Raw genomic sequence first — 19,939 nt, 5'->3', positions numbered from 1 at the left:
TGACTGGGAGGGAGGGAGGGAGGGGAGGGGAGGGGTGAGGGTGCAAGGTGCAGCGCCTCGGTCCCCCAGCAGATGGAGCAACGTAGCTTCGTTGTTCCCCTCTTCGGATGTTAATATTCCTTCACTTGTTTATTCATGATATTCCTCGCAATTAAATTGACGTCAGTGTCATCTGAAACGAGCCATAAGTGCACGGAATGTACAGTTGTAGATCAGACAGAGCCTGTTTATTTTAGTCCGGACAAACACCACATGCAACCAGACTAATAACTTCACCCCCAGCCCACTAGGTGGCAGCACTCCGATATCTATGTACTGTGGCGCTAATGTTTGCGGAAGTTATTTAACGGGTAATTTCAGAATTTGCATGTAAGTGTGTCACTTCTGTTGTTAAAGAAATGAGACATTTTAACTGAAGAGAATATAATTCGCTTAATACAGAATTTATGGGTGGGCCGGGGGGGTTGTGTTGTTTCCTTTCACTGACAAGATGAATCTTCTTAGCATAACAAGCTAACAATACAAACTACATAAAGGGGGATACGTTGTCCTTTAGCATGGCCCGACCTCTTCAGGTTTTCTCCCTCATCTTTAGGCTTCGTGCCCCACCAGTTATCCCCTCAGTTTCTGTTAGTAGCTGCCGATTCGCAAGCAGAGGTACCAACAAAGCATGGATGGGAAAGAGCCATGTGCACGGAGACAGAGGATCAAACAGCCCCAGAAACAGAGATGAGATGTCTGATGATGAGCTGGACCTAGATGATGTGGACGACAAGCTCCAGGCTTTGCTCGAGTAAGATTCAACGGGCCTCACCATACAGGAGTTCAGATATGACGCTTTATCGGATGAAAACATTATGTCTATGCCGTCTCTATGGTAGTTTTAACCTCTTTCCACATGTTATACAGTGAAGGAAGAAAAAGGCAGAAGACAGTGAAGTATCACATACTGAGGAGGCAGATGACTCCATCAGGAGCCCCGCAGAGGAGGTTAACCTGGGATGCTATTGAACAAATCAGGTGAAGGAGTTCATTCTTGACAGTCTAGTCGCCAAACAATCAAGTGCTGCCATCCATTTAAAGCTCTAAATCAATCCTCTCGTAATTTTTAGATATCTCAAGAAAGAGCAGCCAGAAGAGTGGACGGTAGAGCGACTGGCTGAGGGTTTCTCCGTCGCTCCTGATGTTATCCTGAGAGTCCTAAAAGGCAATTTCACCCCCTCTCCAGACAGGAAAGTGAGGCAGGATGCTACAGTAATGACTAGACTGGGTCAGAAGGTGCTGCCTTTGGGTGCTGGGTTGTCAAATGACAAGTTGAAACTGCCTGGGAACCGCACACCAGCCACACTCCCGTTTGGGAGATCAGAAGGTGCTTTGGTCCCCGTTTCTGGTCAGACTCAGATGATCCGAGGTAAAGGCTCAGAATCCCAAGTTAAAAGTCCAGCACCTGTCCTGCCCTCCAATTTTACAGCTGGTATTAGCAAAGATGTCACAGAGCAGATATCAACAGTAAAGGGCACTCCAAGAGAGGGGGATGAGGATGATGAAGAGGTCTGGGACGGGCAGGTGTTGACAGAAGGAGAGCTTGAAGAGTATCTCGAAATGGTAAAACCTTCTCCTGCGGTGCAGGTTGGGAATGATTTCTTTGATGCCGAGGGAAACTTTTTGTACAGAATCTGAGGACATCTTGAGTTAAGATGTTGGATGAGCATGTATGTTTAGGTTGGCATTGTACTAAGTTATCAGCTCAATCATCTTTTTTTTTTAAAGTGCCCAATAAACATAATTTTGTAGTATCCTAATGGCTATTTATTGAACTTTTAAGTAAATATTTAGGTTTATTTTACATGTCTTTTTACTTAATTTATTTGTGCTCTGGAATGATCGTCCAGTCTCCATTTGACATGAGGAATAAGCAATGGGAAACAAAAACAAGAGGAACATATGAATTTATTGTCAAACCCAAATAAAACAGCCTCAAATATACAGAAAAGAGAAACATTGCAGTTATAAATATAACCATGTATATTTACAGAGCCGTCATGTCTTTGTTAATTTATACAAGTTTTAAAGAAAAATGTGGAACCCTCATGAAATCCAATAAACCGTCGTTAAATAATCAACCTACCAAATGTTTTCCAGTGTAAAACAGCTACATTGTGACCTGGTTTCCACTTAGTCTTCTTATTTGAGTCTAGTCTCGTCAGACTGCTGTTAAAAAAAAAAAAAAGGGACTAACCAGGCTATTGCAGACCAATTCTCCTAAAAAGTTCTGTTTTTTAAAGTATTGAGAGCTAACATGCAGTTTAATGGGACTTAATATAAAACAAGACATTTACTGCTCAAGAGGTTATTTTAGGCAACAAGTGCAACTTGAGGGGCGTCACTGACAAACTGGATTAAACTGGTTACATGTATCTGATATAAATAAAAGGACCTCACACCAGGCACTTGTATTACCACATCCAACATACTTCGCTCTGAACCAGCTTGTCATGAATAAGTTAAACTTGTATGAAAGTGAAGTACCTAAAGACAACTGTGCAACAAAAAGAGAAAAGTAAGACTTCACATGATAAGACGGATTATTTGAACAGATTCATTTAAAATACAGCAGTTCATAGTAAAATACACAAGAAACCTTCAATAACCCTGTTATTTTTAGATCATTTGCTTCGCTTCAAACGCAAGTAGAAAAAGAAAAAGTCGTGATTTTGGTACAGCTTATCCAAACATGTTTGTCAACTCTCCTAACAGGCTACAGCTGTAATTATGCTATACAACATTTACATAACTTCATTGATTTATTCACATTGCTTCCATATTTCAATCACCTAATTCCATCAATGCATTTGGTTATCAGAGTATGTTGCACGAAAAAAAAAAGAAAAAGCAGCTGTCGTATTCACCATCAAACTATAATCGTTCGTGACATCTCTTAAACAACAATTTGTCAGATGTTGCATGATTTGGAAGAGTTGATTAGTACAAAAACTGCTCAGATGATTCCAAACACAACTTATTCGTGATTACAGTGATATCCTAACACAATAGGTCACATTTAAACTGTCAAACTACAAACTCTTAGCATATGAAGGACTTTGTGCTCTCAGCCGTTAGAACTACAGCCCAGGTTTGAAACTCATTCGGTCTTTAAAAACAGACACACTTCACGGCCCCGGACATTGACCCATTGGGATTTGTGAAATGACATCTTCACTCAAACAAAAGAGCAATGAGGGATATTGTGTCAAAAAGGATTACTTACCGTGCAAGTGTAACATATTAAATGCACAAAAAATATAATCATTATTGCTATCAAATTTCATAGAAATGGACATTTCCGTTTGTGCCTTATTACTCCATCAACAGACCCCAATGCCAAGATGTTCCAAAAGTCAGCGGGACAGTATTCCAAGTGCAGACCAAAACAGAAGATTTCTAAAATCAGTAAAGGCTAAAAGCCTCAAATTTATGCTCCTAGTCATCTGGGGTACATTTTGACAATACTTTATTAAAATTAAGGGTTAAGATTCCAGTGGTCTGGGAGAATTATCAACCAAAAATCAACTGCAACCTTTTGAACACCTACCAAACTGATATTGGATCAAAAATTGCAAAAGAAATACAGGTTTATGTACAAGTAAATAAGAAAAAAAAAAAATCTTCAATAGAAATGAGAAGCACTTTTGGGAGCGCTCAGCAGTTACTGCATCACTTCTTCATTCAGTAAAATAAATATCTGTGAGATTCAAACTCGCTCATTAAACCCGAAAACTGAAGGTACAACACCACAAGACCTCCTTCATTGTTCTCAACTGTGGCGTTAGTTTCAGGAGCCTCCGTACATTCATTAAACTTCACTGATGACAGCAGAGTGACACAGACTCTTCGTCTGTTGCCAAAGCTTATACTAAAGGGTAAGAGGAAGAAGTAACTGGAGACAAAAGAGTGGCACGAACTGCAGCCGGCCACGGAGTGGACAGGAGACCCGTTGCTCAGTTGCATAACAGGTGGCGCTCGTTATTCAAGCAGATCCTGTGCAAAGAGGGAAAAAGCATACCACTGAAGCCAGTAACAACACAGGTGAGCAAACAGACCATTATGGTTGTGTTTACAGATACACACCCAACTCTGTTACCCAAGTGACCTACATCTGCATCAAGTTGTTTCAATCTTAAAAGACCTTTTTCATGTGAGAACCTTTGGTGTCAGCTAATAATGCTCCGCGGTTGATTGTGAGAATTCGTAAAAAAAAATAATAATAATGATGCGCTAAAAAAAAAAAAATAAATCACGTGGTTGAATAATTTACACCTTGTGAATCAGTCAGTAACTGGATCACTGTCCTTGTCCCAGCATACATGCACGGGAGGGGAATCGAATTATTGACCAAAGACTGTCCGACGCTGCGACTCTGTGGACCAGGTGAGAAAATGTTCAAGACATTCGGTTGCTTCCAACTTTCTCTGTGGGAGAACACGGTACGTGTAAGTAGAGCTGAATTCACTGCACAGACGTCGTCTTTAACGTATCTGAATGGGGATTTTGTCCGATGAAGCTGCGTAAAAGCTTTAACCGACCACGAGTTAACAAATAGTCTCGACGAGCACATTTTCTTACACTTTTAGCCGCCTGACATAAGAAACAGAAAAATATGTGAAAGGGAGCAGCTTTATTGGGAATTTGGCTGCAGTAACAGATACTTCCACTTTGGAGCATGTAGAGATCGGAACATTTAATTCTAACCGAGCACATACACGCAGGAGTGATTCAACCCCAAATCCCATTATCTGAGTGTGTTGCCCAGTTTTGAGAAGCTTGATTTTGTACAAATTCAGTCAGACTAACATGTTTACTTGTGTTGCAAAATTCCAATTTTGGTTTGACAAACACAATAATTCTCTTTTCTTTTCAAGTGTCTTGTAAACATGATGTGTGTGTGTCGTCATGGCAAAATGTGGTTCTACAGACGTATCCTGTAACAGAGACTGCCACAGTGACGGTTTGGAGCAATCAGGCAATATGTATCAGGCAATATGTCTGTCTGTCACCACAAGTTTGTCACAACAATACAAGATACAGTGAGGAAAGCTTACAGGTGTGGAGTTGAAAGCAAAATGTTGGTACGGTTAAAAGATGGTTGTGGGTGCAACCCATAAGCACTGAGCTCTACTGTAATAATGTAGTGTACAATAATGAGTATTCATTGGTCAGGACATTATCAAACTGACTAGTGACCTTTGTCACCTCCTCTTAAGATGATCTCAAGTTTAAAAATACATCTCCATTTTGATCATTTGAATTCTTAAGATGGAAATGTTAAAAAAAATCCTTCTCTCTGTTGTGCGTTTTTTTCCGTGTTTGTAAAAGAAAGAATATTAGTTCATTATAACTACAGGAAATAAAACCTCCCAATTGTGCATCTCAATGACCATAAAAAAAAAAAAAAATAAAAAATAAAAAATAAAAAAAAACCAAGCACAGGTGGTCAACAAGTTCCGTTTCTTTCTACACATCATTTTAGATAAAACAACATCATTGTATTTAATGCTGAATTATTCATTCTTAACTATCGTTCCTACTGTATGTCCACTGTACCTCATCAGAGTCATCGTGAAACTCTATTTTGCCATTTGGGGCGTGGTTGGATTCCAGCGGGTCATCCATCCCATCGGTGGCATTGTCCTCAACATGCTGCTGCAGCACAGAGTACCTGTGGACCAAAAACCTACAGGACACATTCAAAACACTGTCAGGTCACCCCAAGCAATATCAAACCAAGACTCAACACATGACGTTCCAGGATCCACATAAAGAAACATTTGGTTATTCAAGATGCATTATCCTGTAGGCAGGCTAGGTTTATGAGCAGGAGAAAACACTAAATTTGAGCTGAGAGAAACTTACCTGCCACCGCAGACATATTTCTTGACAAAGACCACTCCGGCTGCAGTGCTGAGCAGCATAACAATTATCACTGTAATTACAATGGGAACGGACTTGGAGGTCTGACTGTCTGTCTGTAGAATATAAGAACAGAGGAAAAAAAATAAAATGGTACCACAGGAACACACAAGGTTTCATAAACACACATTTTGAGTGAATTTCAGTATTAAAAAAAAATACTGACCTGAGGCTCTGGACCCACCAGGTCGCTGACGCACCTCTTGCTGAGGTCGATCTCTTTTCGCTCAGGCATCCGTCCTCCCTCACATTTATCTCCAGGGATTTTTCTATACCTGGGAACCAAGAGTAGACGGGCGATTTTTTTAATAGTTAGCCTGTGGTTTGCACACAGACATTAAGAGGAAAACTGCAAAATGCTTCATTTTTGGCTGGCTTTGAAGTCAAAAACCTCAAATAAATAAAAATGTGTAATTTAAGATTTTAAATCAATCATCTAGCTCTTCAAAATCCAGATGGGTCTAAGGCAGGTCCTACTTAATCATTTTCAATTTGCGTCAATGCAGCACCCCGCTGTTTCTGCAACACATAATAGATGACTAATGATTATTAGCTTTCAGTGAAGTCAGAAACTAAAGAAAAATCTTTCTTTTGGACAGCAGACACTCTTACAACAAGACTCCCTCTCACCCTCATCTTACTTCCTCTGACTGCTCACTGCATGAGAATTACTTCCTCATTTTCAATACTGTCTCTGCTCTGTGACTCACCATCATCTCAACAAGATTATCACTTCTACAGTCAATAGACTCAGACGCGACTGTAATCAAGTCATTCCGCATTAAATGGAGACAGTTATAAACCAGACCACACAATTATAAACAAGTTAAATCAGATTATGTGGCAACAGTGACCGAAAGAGAAGGCCAGCATATTCACTGCAGTGAAGCAAATGTTGGCACACGGGCGCCGCCTTTTTGGGACAATCTGTCTGTAATCTAAAAAGAAAGAAAAAACATTTAGATATTTCTTGCATTCAAAGGCTGAGGTGGGACCTTACCCACTGGTCAGCAGTTGCTCCTCTTTGCCATGTAGACAGAACTCCAACACTTTGCCTTTCAGGTCTGGCTGCTCCACACACTCTGAGCTGTTCTCTTTACGATAGTATCCAAAGTCACTGCGAATAGTCACACAAAGCATGGATAATAAGCATGGGTGGAAAATAGAACCATGAGTTTAACATCATCGGATCAACAATCAGTTTTACCACAAGAAGTCATCCAGGGTGCATGGACACGGGGTCGGCTGTGTGTTGACAACATATTGACGCCCGTTCCAGCAAACAGAGTCCTTTCTGAGCCGCAGGAACTTCTCTTTGTATCCCAGCATGCAGCCATCGTTCGGGTCGCTAATGTCATCAGAGTGGGCCAACCACTGCACATAGTCCTCGTCTTCACCTAAAAACATCAATCACAAATTTATCAAAGTGGGGAGAAAATGATGCCTACATTCACAATGGAAATAATCTTTTCATCATTTTACTCACAGTCTCTGGTGAGAAGATCCCTGAAGTCGATGGTGACGGAGATCCAGTACTGGCTAAAGAGGGAGTCTCTGTAGCCCCAGACGCTGACATTCATGGAGCGAGCTCCTGGCTCTGATGCCAGCCCAGTGAAGTAGATTGGCTCTTTGGTAAATTTGTACACACCCCAGCACTGTCCTTCATCTGTGGAAAATCTGCCAGGACATCAAAGAATGTTCAAAGACTCAAACGTTTTACTAAAAAGTTTTTGTCAGGAGGTATCAATGTGGATAAGGAGGAGTGTATATGTGGATAATAATCAGGAGGATTTTTGGATAAGTTGCCTCCATTCGGCGAGTTTTGTTTTGATTGTCTGATGTTGTCACATGCAAAACGCTTTTTAATCAATCAAATTGCCAGAATATAGTTGTTGTTTGTTTGCTTTTTAAAGTATGTTGCACATTTACACAGCGTTTGTGTATAAAGCAAAATTACTGTTGAGAACAGGGTATTAATTCCAATGTTTTTTTTAAAAACAGCTGCAGCTGAAAAAGAATGTAACTCACTTAATCTTGTCGATGGGTTGAGTTGTGCTGTGCTCCACAGCCACCAGCAGCCCTCCTGAGTCCAGCATAGCATAGTGATGGGGCCCATCAAGCGCCTTTATCCAAGTATAGCCCCCATCATCAGACACATACACATCGGGTCGCATCACTGAGATTGCATCCCCAACACTGCCTGATGAAACATTTAAATAGGTTCAGAGGACAAAAAGAAACCCTCTTGGTTATCTAAAACTGCATAGAAACCCTGCTTTTAAGATTACCATGAGCCAAGATGAGTCCCAAAGCATTTGGTTCAGTCAGAGGCAGCATGGGGACGTTCAGCTTCATTGCGGTGCTATAAGCAGCATGGATGTGGAGACTGCACTGTAAACAAAGCGCAAGCAGGACTGGTTTACAGTAACACTGTAATTTACTGAATATGAACACTGCAAAACTCAGTATGACACTGAACTTGGAAATCAGCACAATTTTCATTCAGACCAATTCACTGTCTTACCCCCTCCACTGTCAGTTTTTACCTTGTCTGGGTCCTTAGCTGTGGCATCACACTTCGTGTTGGAAGGTTTCCGCAGGGGAACCCACTCGCCTCCCTGATCAAAGGACACCACAGACTGCACAGAGTTATCTGGAACCACAACACAAGAGCACACCGTTTACAGGACGTTATAGGCGGCAACAGAAACAGTGTTTTAAAAAGCTGGATTCACATTCTACAAGTAAGCAAGAGTAACAAATGCAATGGTTAGATCAGTGCAGAAGCAATGATGAGCGCCATGTCTGCTTCAATAAGCCACTTCAAACAGATAACACATCTAACACTGAACAACTAATTAAATATTTACCTCACACCCTTCTACTGGTATGCAATGGAAAAGTGCTGTGTGGGTGTGTTGCTGGGGAGAATTTGAGTGCAGGTATGTGTTGTTATTTATTTATTTAAGCACAGAGCCATGAAGAGGTACCTTCAGCCAGGACACTGGTGATGAAAACTCCTCGTAAGGAGGTGACATTAGTGAAGTCAGTATCGCCGCCGGTGGTGGTGTAAAGGTGGCGCTCCAGTGACTTGGAGTACACAGTGCCCCGGTCATCTGATACATAAATTGTACCAAATCCTGTATCTGAGGGTAAAAAAAATAAAATAAAATAAAACAGGAGGTTTTCAGAGCTTTAAGATAACGGAATAATAATAAATACATTTCTACCTGGTTTAAAGTCAGTTCCCATACGCCTAAAGAGCATTAATAAGGTAGGACAAAAAGGCAATTTGTGGACATAATTATAATTCAGATCAAAATTTGTAGATGCAGTTTGGAAGTAGCAAATAACTGTCATTTGGAAATTGTAAGGTACTTGCAAATTGTAAATTTGCAATTTCTCCAGTGCTCCCCCACACGTGCGTGTGGTTTACAAGTACGGTGTTTGACTGAGCTAAAAGTGGCAAAACAATAACACGGGAGATGATCTTCTGCACCAAGTTACAGCCGGCACAGCGCAGATTTTAGATTTATTTTCATCAAAGTGTCTGAGCTACTCTCAATCATCAATTCAACAGGCCAAGTTTTGCATGTGTAAAACCTGCAAGTCAGGTCCCACAATTTTTAATTGATTTCCTTTCCGTATAAATCGTAATACCGTTTTTATTTCTTGTAACAATTACGGTGAAAAATACATTGTTAGAAATTGATTCATGGAGGTCATCCACAGATCCTCAGCGTGTGTCTGCTCCTGCTTAATGTCAGTACTGCGTTATCATGCGATTTGATAAGTATACATGTCAGGTTGCTGCGTGGACTGACCGCCAGGCTCATCAACGTGCATGAAAACCATGTCGTCATTTGCAGCCAGGATGGAGTAGAACTGTTCGTGACCAACAGGCGGCAGCTGGGCCATGTTCCAAGTGTCACCCTGGTCCACCGACACGTGGATCATTCTCAGTGTGCCCTGCAAGGGACAGAGGCAGGAAAAGAAGAAACACAAAGAAAGAGAAGATGCAGAAGGGGTTACAATGCGAAAGGTTTGTGGTTATGCAACCTCATGAAAAGGAACTATACCAAAAAAATAAATAAATAAATAAAAAAGCACAGTGTGTCGTGAGAACTTGGTGTTTTTAAATGTAATGACAAAACATGCGTTAAACCTGGAGCTAAAATCCAGCAAGCCCTTCATAGATATAGACTAGTCCAAAAAATGTGGTCAGTGCTGGGAAAGAAACATAAATATGCATACCATCATGTGGTTTACTGACCATTTCCCCATTAGTTGTGGTTAAGTGCTACTACACTTCCCCATATTTAACTCTGTTAAAAAACAAAAAACTCTGGCATGTAACTCAGTGACTTCTCTCTTTCTTCTATGTCAAGAACAATAATATTTTAAAGCTGTAATTTCTTAGAAATGCAGAGGTCTACAAAATATATATACATTTCACCTAATGTCCTCATAGTGCCCTGAACTAACTTCTCTGTATACTGACCTTGCCTGTCATTACAGAGGCAAAAAGAAAGCGTCCGCCCAGGCCAAAGGAGTAGATCTTACTGGCGACTGTCTTGATGGTTTTACCGTAGTCTGCAGTTCTCCTCAGTTCTAACATTCCCCGATCACCTGAAACACACAGATGGCTCAGAACCAAAAGTAAAACAAGCATTTCCATGTTATCATGTTGCGCCCATTAGTTGTATATATAAATCATGACAAAACATCTTACTTGGACTGCCATCATGTTAATACTATTTGCCATTTCAGTCTTTTTGCCTCCATGTTTTTATTGTCATGTCTCATACCGTCTTAAGTAAATCTGAGAGACGTCATATTTCAAATGATAGTGCTCAAAAATCAGTGAAATTCTAAATCATATGATTTGATGTTGCACGTGTTTCAGGGAGAAATCACTTACTGCAGGATCCATTTAGGCTGGCTGTAAAGAAAATGCCATTTTTTCTTCCCCTGAAAGCAAATTGGAAATCATGAAAAATTTGCCAAGGACATGAAAACAAAATAAATGGAGGTTGCTTTGTTGATAAGGACAGTGTCTCAGTGAACAACAATGCCAGGGTGCTAATTCTGAGGAGTCAAAAGTAGATTCATCTGGCATTAGTTACTTATTCCCATGCTATTGCAGGTCTTGCCTCATTGACGCATGACATGGCTTATCAATTACAACAATTCCTTCTTAGATAAATTGTTTCTGACTGCAGAACGTTCCGGCCCCGGTTGAAATTGACGGCACGCTGTTCAGATCAACACCTTGGGCGATAGTGATAAAAGGCTCTGTAAATACGGTTCTCTTGGTCTCTGTAACCTTCACTACACAGCCTTAACACTGAAACTACAAAGATACTCAGTGCTACCAGGGTTAATAAGTGACACATACCAAGAAGCGTCTCTGAAGCAACAGTTTGTCGTGCACGGCCACAACGCAGCTTGTCAAACAGTCACCCAGTGCAATGCAGTTGTACTGCTTCATTTGCAAAACGCCACTAACGACTATGTTCTTGGCAGAAAGCTTTGAAAGTGTTTGTGTGGAAATGTTCCATTTCTTTCTTTGACCTAAAGCCTGGTTTATAGTCGGTAACGCAAGACGCAACGCAAGACGCAACGCAAGACGCAACGCAAGCCCTTGCGCGGTTGCAAGCCCCCCCTTGCATGCTTGCGTATGTCACCTCAATTTTCTAAACTTCACGCAAGACGCGAGCAGAGCTATAGAGTAGCCACTCTGGACGCGAGCACAAGCCACTATCTACATCACATCCGGCAGCGTGTTGATCTTCCGGTTTCATCCCCTAATAAAAGACCGCTGTTTTCAAACGCCAAGGTAGAAAGCGAAGAAGAAGAAGAAGAAGCAGCATGAATCCCATAGACATAATATATTATGTCTATGATGAATCCACTCGAAGAGAGACTTGCCGAAGAGGTCCTGGCGGTGAATTTCCTTAAAGTTTAGAAAATTGAGGTGACACACGCAAGTACGCAAGGGGGGGCTTGCAACCGCGCAAGGGCTTGCGTTGCGTCTTGCATTACCGACTATAAACCAGGCTTTAGTGTGAGCAAAGGAGAATGTGTGAAAATGACCGTAGCGAGTCAACCAAGCCACACGGTCATGGTTTAAACATGTTTTGCTTTAAAACACCAGCAGAGCAAAGGAGGGTGAACTAAAGAACGAGAAATAAAGAAGAGGATTGGTGCCAAACAGAGCAGTTCTTGAAATGCTCCGTGTTCCACCCCCCTCCCACACCACACTTGGGGATATTGAATGAGATCATTGTTTGTTCGCTGCGCACCTGATAAAAGGTGCGTATCATTTTGTCTCATCTCTCACCATTTTACCAGACACACCATGTCGTGGATTTTTTTCCAGTCGCTACCAAAATCCTCAGTAAGCCACAGTTCGTTCTGTAGATGGAAAAAACAAAATAAAAACAAAACACACACACTGAGTTTATCTAAAGTAAAGCCACGGTTTACAAGGCTCATGCAGAACTTGACACACCTCCACAGTAACACCACAGCCATGTTAATAAAAGCACAACAAAAACACCCTCTTAGGTTTACAAAACTATTACACATCACTTTAAACCCCTCAGGTAAAACTAACCCTAACTGATAGGATTCCCAAATATCTGAAATAAAATGAAAATGTACAATTTAACCTAATTCATGGAACTCTTTTAAATAATTTTGTCTTATTCATTTTGCTTTTTGGAACAAATGTGTACTTTAGATTTATTTCAGATTTGGAAAAAAAAGAGAAAAAAAAAAAGAGACAAAGATCAAGTTAATATTTGAACTATAAAAACTCTTATTTCATAACAAACTTTAGTGGGTTTTGTCACAGTTTTTTTTTTTTTATCTGGCAGAAACCCTTTTAAAAACACAAAGGTCACCGTCTTTGGATAGATTGAATACTTCAATACTTGATGAAAGAGAGACAGCACAAGTTGATGGGGTCAAATTTTAACAAACTATATCAGCATAAAGCCGCAAATATGGAATTGAGGTACTTAGTGATAACCACCAAATTGTCTTTCCTTTTAATTGTCTGAGAGAGTACCTCTTATAAAAAATAAAAATGTGTTTTCCCCCCATCGTATATATGTTTTTTTTTAACCTGATGATGGTAGAACTCTAATATTTACTTTTAAGTTGAAAGGTGAATGTTGTAATGTATGTAGGTGTAGTCCAGCTGTTAATAAATGTATTTTAGCCAAGAAAATAACATTTTACTGGACATTTTATTACTTTACAAGACTGAAAATAAATACTTCTTCATTTAGTTTGTTCCCTTGTTTTCTATTAACCGTTGCTCAATCCATTTACATTTGAAGTTTTATTGTGGAGCCATCTTCTCGAATGCAAAATATATCAAATCTATTAAAATTTTGTGCTCTATTAAACTAAACTTTACTTTATGACTGGTATCCAAATGGCTCTAATATTTAGGATTTGTCTATTATATAATTAGGCCTTTTTAGCCCCCCCCAAATATTACCAAATTTTAGATTGGATGCTCTGGGTGACTTGAGATGGAATGTCCCAATTGCATAAAGTATAGATGTTGTCTGAGATATGCATATGCATAACTTGGGCTTTCTAGCTTATCAATACTAACCGCTTTCTCTCCACATTTAAAAAAAAAAGAAAGGAGCTTCTTCAGGATTTACGACTTACATCGTTGCTGAGGACTGTCAGCACATTTGAGTTCTCAGGATTGTATGTGATCTGCCTCAGGGGGTTGAAAGGCAAGTCCCGGTGGGTAAATGTCTTTCCAAAGTCATCAGAGACAAAAATCCGAGATTCCTGACCTCCAGATACTTCACCTGTCAGGATCACCTGAAAGCCAGAGTCCAAAAGTGTCTTTACAGGAGACGTTGCAGTGCTGCTATGTTCGCATAACCACAAGATGAACACATGAAGTGAATATGATGACTTTAGGGGGACATGGCTTACCTTTCCCGAGTTCTCTGGGCCAATTGCAATGCCAAACTCTGATCTGATGAAGGTGTTGTTGATTAAGTTGGTCACATCCTGAAATGACTTGCCGTAGTTCTCGCTGGCAGACAGGCGGTTGCAGCAAAATTAGATGTAAATCTTATTCAAACTATGCACTTTGCCAAAAAAAGCTGAGCACATGAGACTTACCTGCGATAAAGTTTGGACTGTCCAAGTCTTATCATGAAAAAGGGCACCTGAAAAGTTGTCAGGGCCAGAATGACCTGTGTAGAAGGAAGGTTAAGCTTGAGGAGAATCAGCCATGTATCTTTTAAGATTGCGCATGAGACTGAGGGAACTCATTACTCATTACCCAACGCCAAATTAGCCAGCTATGTTTGACCTACTCATGTCAGATTGGGTACAACACTCACCCCTGTGCCATCTCCCACCCAGGCCAGCGACACTGACCCACTCAGATCATTGAAGGTGTACTGAGGAAAAGAGGACAATCATGGTCATACATGTAAAACACAATCAAACATTCAAAGCCCCAAACAATTATAAACTGCAGCTAACATCTATTTATGCTTTTTGCCTCTAGACAGCCTATTTTTGGTTGGACTGGCAATGCATTTCCTTTTTACAGCTCTCAGCAGACTTCTAAACCCCAACAGATGAAGGATTTTACTATAATTCAAACTATAATTGTGTGCAAATGGAATACATTTGGCAAGGATAATTGAGGAAGACTCTTGTGCTTTCATTGGCACCTGCTGCCTGATGTACAAATTCTAATTCTATAAAAACCATTCAGAGGCCCAGTTTTCCTCTCACGCACTGTTCGAAGCAGCTCGTCCTATGAGCAGCTCCAGTGCCGGTGGGACCTAAAGCAGTAACCTAGGCTCAGCCTCCAGGAATTCTCTCAACCTCAGATTACTGGGGCCAACTGTGCAAAGACTGCAATGCAAAGTCGAGCACAAGGCAGCAAGGAGATAGGCAAATAAACCGCACAGGGTTCTGATGAAAGGCATGAAGTCTCTTTGTTTATTTTGTGGAGAGTATAGTAGATATTTCATAAGCTCTGCTAATGAGGGTGTTTTCTCTTCCTGGTTAGTTTCTGTGCTGGAGAGAAAGAACAAACAAACATATTCGTCAGTATATCCCAACAAGACTTCCTGTTTGCTAACCGTTTCCACAGCCGCACAAGCAGAGCTTTTAATTACAAAATAAGAACCACACAGCCAGTCACATGGTTTCCCCTGGGCCAATTTTCTTGTCAACATTCAGGCAGATTTCGCTCTCAGTGAAGCGGAGGAGAGTGGGAAGGTTAAATACAGAATACAGCTGCGTGCTCGAGAAGACAAAGATATGGGTCATAACCACCAGAGCAACCTTTGTAGAGGGAAACTGGTCTGCTTGTCCTTCAGTTGACCCAAATGCTGGACTAAAATGCGTAGCTCCAGGTTCGAAATCATGACAACACAGGTGGCAAAACTGATGAAATGACTAAACTTGGAGAAAGGTGTGGCGTGAAAAGCACTGCACATATCTTTTGTGTCAATGAGGTATTTAGGTACCGTATGCTGTTAACCCAGGCTTGAAGGCTTACAGGTGAGTGGAAAACAGCCCATTAGTAGCGGTGTGTCTCACCACACTGAATAGCTGATTAGGCCTGTCCGTGCACCTGGTAAACACCTGCGCATCTTCCTCACTGGGCTCATTTAATTGTCAGACAGACATGCAACATGAAACAGGACCTCAGTTGGTAACTTACACTGTGGGTGTTGTCTGGCAACTTGGTGTCGTATCCTTGAAGCGCTTTACACGAGTCGCCCTGCTCGGTGCTTCTTCGTTTTATCTGGTGATTTGGTGATGCGGCCAGCCACGCAGGCAGGGACCTCTTCACGATGTTCGCGGCTCTCTCTTTAATGTTCGAGTGCCTCAGGAAAACCGACTGTCCGAAAGGTTTGGAGCCCTGCTCAAAATCTAAGCCGGCAGCGAAAGTGCACACAGAAAGCAGCAGGATACCGTGGAGCAAAAGTCCCATCCTCGCTGCTGCTAAAAGTGACAAACACAGCGCAACAAAGGAGCAAAGCACAACCCCAAAACCAGTCTTTGTTTATCCTTGTCTTGTACGGCAACTGACTGTCGCTACAGCTTTGCCGCGGATGACATCAACAAAACAGTAGTCGTCCAGTGACAGCGACTATTTCGGTCTTTAAAAACACGAAGCGTCCTCAAAGCGTCTCCTGTTTCGCCGCCTACCCGAAAAAATATCAATGCTGGGGGGGAAAAAAACACAATTTATCGTACATTAATCTGTGTGTTTAACAGCAATTGTTCGCACTGCTACTCCATCTCCGACAGGATACACTGTAACGAGCATAGAAATTGTGCTTGCAGGTCGTACTGCTCTATTAAGAGAGCGCACTGTGATTGGCTGGTCATCCATTCTGAACCGCCTCTCCACTTCACTGACTGGTTAGTTTGTGAAAAGGCGGGTCACCAGAGAAACTGCATAATTAGCTGTCAAAAGGACAATCATGATAGGTTGAATGATACTAGCATGCAGCTCCATCCTGTGAGAACTTATTTGAAAGCATAAAATAATATTTTTTAACCACTGTTAAATACAAGGGGTCAAATGTGGTACTATTCATTCCTACAGTAACAGATGAACTGAAACTTAATGGGTTAGCAGACCCTTTAAATTATTTAGCTTTCTACCACATTTAACAGGTGGTTAGATATATATGAAGATGTTTCTGCGAGTGTGTCTTTGTATGTGGCAGAGAGAGGGAGAGAGACGTTTGAAGTTTGCATTTTATTTTTCCCAAAGTCCCCCGTAAAGATAAAAGGCGTTTTTCCTCCTCAAATGCACTCAAAGCCATTCAGAAGCTATATAATAATGAAGGACAAAAACTTCAATAATTTCTGCAGGACATTGTTTTGTCAAAGGTTATAAAAGAGAAGCATCATATCAAAAAATGATGAAAACCAACAAAGAAAGAAATATACAGTTGTATGTGGGGGGAAAAGAATAAATGATAATGATAATGATATGGTCCTTTACGTTTCACTTGACTGTATGTCAGCATTGCATGATGATATTGTTTCCACTTATATTTGACGTTTTAGTTAAATACAGAATTAGCAGGTGAAAATGTGTGCTTTGAATTCAGAGCCATTGTTCATTAACTTTTGTTTATACACAGCATGACTGAAATTTGGCAAGCATAACATTGGATTTTTTGATGATTTAGCTGACCTAGTTACAGCGAACATCAAATCTCCTGCAGAGATCCTGCAGCAGAATTACCATATGACATAAAAGTACAACAACTTGTGTGTAAAAAAAACGCAAAGAAATAATTGACATTTCTAATTGCTTCCTTCTTTGAGGTTTGAACAATCTGACCTTGACTGGTCTTTATGAGTTGCTACAGATGACATGTCATACGTGGTTGTGCATCCCTTAGCACTAATCATTACTCTAAGAGCCATTTTTTGTTGATATTAAAAATGTGCTAAATTAATCTTAACAAGTAAAGCATGTGTTGTGAAAAACTGACATTTCCTTAGATGCAGCCCCACCGTGGATTAAATCTCTGGCTCGGTTGGAAAGCTCAAACAAGAGATTAAATCATGCTGAAATGGAGTAATCCCCCTCCACCAGAGGAGCATGAAAATCCTGTGAAAACAGAATATTTGAAATAACTGCAGAGTATCAGACAAATATCAATCAAACTAAAATTGTTGTAAAAAAAATGTTTTTAATACGGAAAATAATCCTTGTTACATCAGATTTAACAATGTTTATTTAATCCATCAGTGGTAAAACAGAGTTTTAAGAGAGCTGATAATCTTCTAATCTAGTTGGAGGGGACCTTTTTCCTGCCTTACTCACAGCATAAATTTTAAATTTTGACAACTGCTCTGAGTCATATTGCACTGATTCAATTTGGACAAGTAATGGTATAGTGTGCCATACCAAACCCGTGATTAGTGGTCATGTGTTGCAAAAAAAAAAGAAAAAAAAAGACCATCACCCATCGTTGTCATGGCTGAATCTATTCCAACTTCAGACACCGCAGACACTGAGACTCTTATGTACCAGTGTGGAGTTTAAGTTGTCCTTCCCTCTGCAAACCTTCTGCTGCACAACAAGAAACATTACTGCCTTATCATACAAACTGAAACTGCTGATAAAAGATGGAATGACTGGATCGGCACATCATGCTAAGTATTTGTTTTCCTCATGGCACAACCAGTCCAACGGGTCTGTGAACCTGAAACAGAAACACAACGAAAACGGTGTCATGTTAATCAGTCTAAAATAAAAAGCTGTCATACAAGTTTCAATCACTGAAACACTGAATTCAAATCTACCACTTACAAACACTCAAATGAGCCTTCCTGGACAACTGAGTATATTCCATGCTTATCTTGCTTCTGTATTACTGGATTGCCCGAATTAAAGCAGAAAATCAAACAATCTGTAGAGCTGCATTCCTCTACAAAGGGAGTGTACAAGTGGGCTGCAGCCCCTCCCCCCCGGGCAGCCTACTCAACAGCTAAAAGGTGGAGAACAAAGCCACTTTTATTCCTTCGAGATGTGCTCTGTTAGGACGAGAACTGCAAAGAACCACATCCAGCCTATTTTTTCCTGCTTACGAAGGTCAGGATGAGACCCAAGCTGAGGGAATCACAAGGAGAGCCTGCATGTGAATGAGTCCACTCTGATGGGAGTAATGGGTGGCACATGGCACCCTTTGCCTTCACAGAGTCCGCTTAATAGTTAACATCACATAACGACTCTGGAACTGGTGACCTCTGGTGATACTTCTTCTGTAACTGTCGATTCATTGCATGCCACTGGAGCATTGCTCCACTTTGCTCATTTAAATGTTAGTTTATCATGTGAGTTCATGACAAAGTCAGTTTTCATATTGTGGCACCTACTTAAAAGATTGAGAGACCACTTTTTTTAAGAACCCGAATCATTAAAAAATATGTAAACTGGCAGTTGTAGTGTGAATCAAATAGTTGCCAGCTTCCAACCATTTTTTGGAAGCAGCATGAAAGTAATAAAACCAGTCGAACCTGTTCAGCACCCTGAGGGTTTGTTTGTTTTTTAAAAAGGTGTGATCATGAGGAAGGTATTGGGAAATGTTTTCTCTAGTTCCTGTATCCTTCCCCTCTGTCCTAGATAATCTCCCAATACCTATCACAGAAAAAGCATCTTCCCAGAACACAGAGCGATATTTCATAAGATCAGAGGATTTTGGTGCTCGTGGTCTGTGAGTCATTTGGGTGTGTTTTTTTTGGGGGGGGGGGGCAAATTCATAGAAGGCTGTCATGTGCCTTTCTATGAGAAATGGCATCTTGAGTGCTGCACAGATAATTGTTATGCTGTAAGGTTCTTCTTTCTCCACAAAGCAACGTTGATCTTATTTATGTGCATTGGCTTGTTGGTTATCTATCTTCCCAAGGCCCGTGATTAATTAGTAGGACTGGGTCTGTTGGTGACTTGTTCCACTGAAGAACGATCGAGGCTCCTCTTCTATCAGGCGCTCTCTGTGCCGCAGAAATGTTTTTGTTTCTCCACTTGGCCAGGTGTAAGTTCAGCAACATTATGCGCCCAAAAAATTATGTAAACTGATGGCCTGAATATAATGAAGGACCAGATCTTTCCATCAACAGATTTATTCCTCTAATGGCATGGGCACGACGTTTTCCTGGATTCATCAGGCTTTTTTTGGCCAGTCCGTTTACACCTGGCTGTACTCGTATCTATGAGTGTGTGTGTATAACAGCATATGTTTAATCATGATTTATGAATAACTACATGCTGCAATATAGAATATACACTTAGGCAGGGGCGATTTTAGGATCTGGTCTTTAGTGGTGCCCAGCCCCCAGTGCTCACAGAGGCACATTATTTCTCACTAATTGAGGCGAACTAGTACATTTATAAATTTTGGAGCCGTATTAGTTTTGCTTTGAGTAGTGTTTT

General features: G+C 40.8%; 2 protein-coding genes and 1 long non-coding RNA gene across 3 annotated transcripts; 1 reads left to right on the top strand and 2 right to left on the bottom strand.

The window, feature by feature from the left end:
* Window positions 1-335: 335 nt before the first annotated feature.
* On the top strand, window positions 336-1,796 carry ngrn (neugrin, neurite outgrowth associated). Its single transcript, XM_075476604.1, has 3 exons — window positions 336-793; window positions 910-1,020; window positions 1,113-1,796. The coding sequence occupies exons 1-3, from the start codon at window positions 558-560 to the stop codon at window positions 1,678-1,680; spliced, it is 915 nt and encodes a 304-aa protein (XP_075332719.1). The 5' UTR covers window positions 336-557; the 3' UTR covers window positions 1,681-1,796.
* Window positions 1,797-1,932: 136 nt separating this feature from the next.
* On the bottom strand, window positions 1,933-16,314 carry sort1b (sortilin 1b). The gene is made up of 20 exons (XM_075476603.1): window positions 15,698-16,314; window positions 14,355-14,414; window positions 14,131-14,204; window positions 13,939-14,041; window positions 13,660-13,821; window positions 12,311-12,384; window positions 10,889-10,938; window positions 10,469-10,596; window positions 9,792-9,936; window positions 8,958-9,113; window positions 8,514-8,620; window positions 8,256-8,358; window positions 7,996-8,167; window positions 7,454-7,644; window positions 7,175-7,364; window positions 6,968-7,084; window positions 6,134-6,242; window positions 5,911-6,023; window positions 5,602-5,731; window positions 1,933-4,038 (listed from the first exon to the last, which is right to left on the bottom strand). The coding sequence occupies exons 1-20, from the start codon at window positions 15,968-15,970 to the stop codon at window positions 4,024-4,026; spliced, it is 2,472 nt and encodes an 823-aa protein (XP_075332718.1). The 5' UTR covers window positions 15,971-16,314; the 3' UTR covers window positions 1,933-4,023.
* A 446-nt stretch (window positions 16,315-16,760) lies between these two features.
* Window positions 16,761-18,426, bottom strand: LOC142390825 (uncharacterized). The gene is made up of 3 exons (XR_012770497.1): window positions 18,320-18,426; window positions 17,915-18,212; window positions 16,761-17,614 (listed from the first exon to the last, which is right to left on the bottom strand). It is a non-coding gene; the product is annotated as an uncharacterized LOC142390825 (long non-coding RNA).
* Between the last annotated feature and the right edge of the window lie 1,513 nt (window positions 18,427-19,939).

This window comes from Odontesthes bonariensis, chromosome 10, assembly GCF_027942865.1.
Source record: "Odontesthes bonariensis isolate fOdoBon6 chromosome 10, fOdoBon6.hap1, whole genome shotgun sequence".
Taxonomy (NCBI): domain Eukaryota; kingdom Metazoa; phylum Chordata; class Actinopteri; order Atheriniformes; family Atherinopsidae; genus Odontesthes; species Odontesthes bonariensis.
This window is presented reverse-complemented; position numbering and strand designations above follow the sequence as displayed.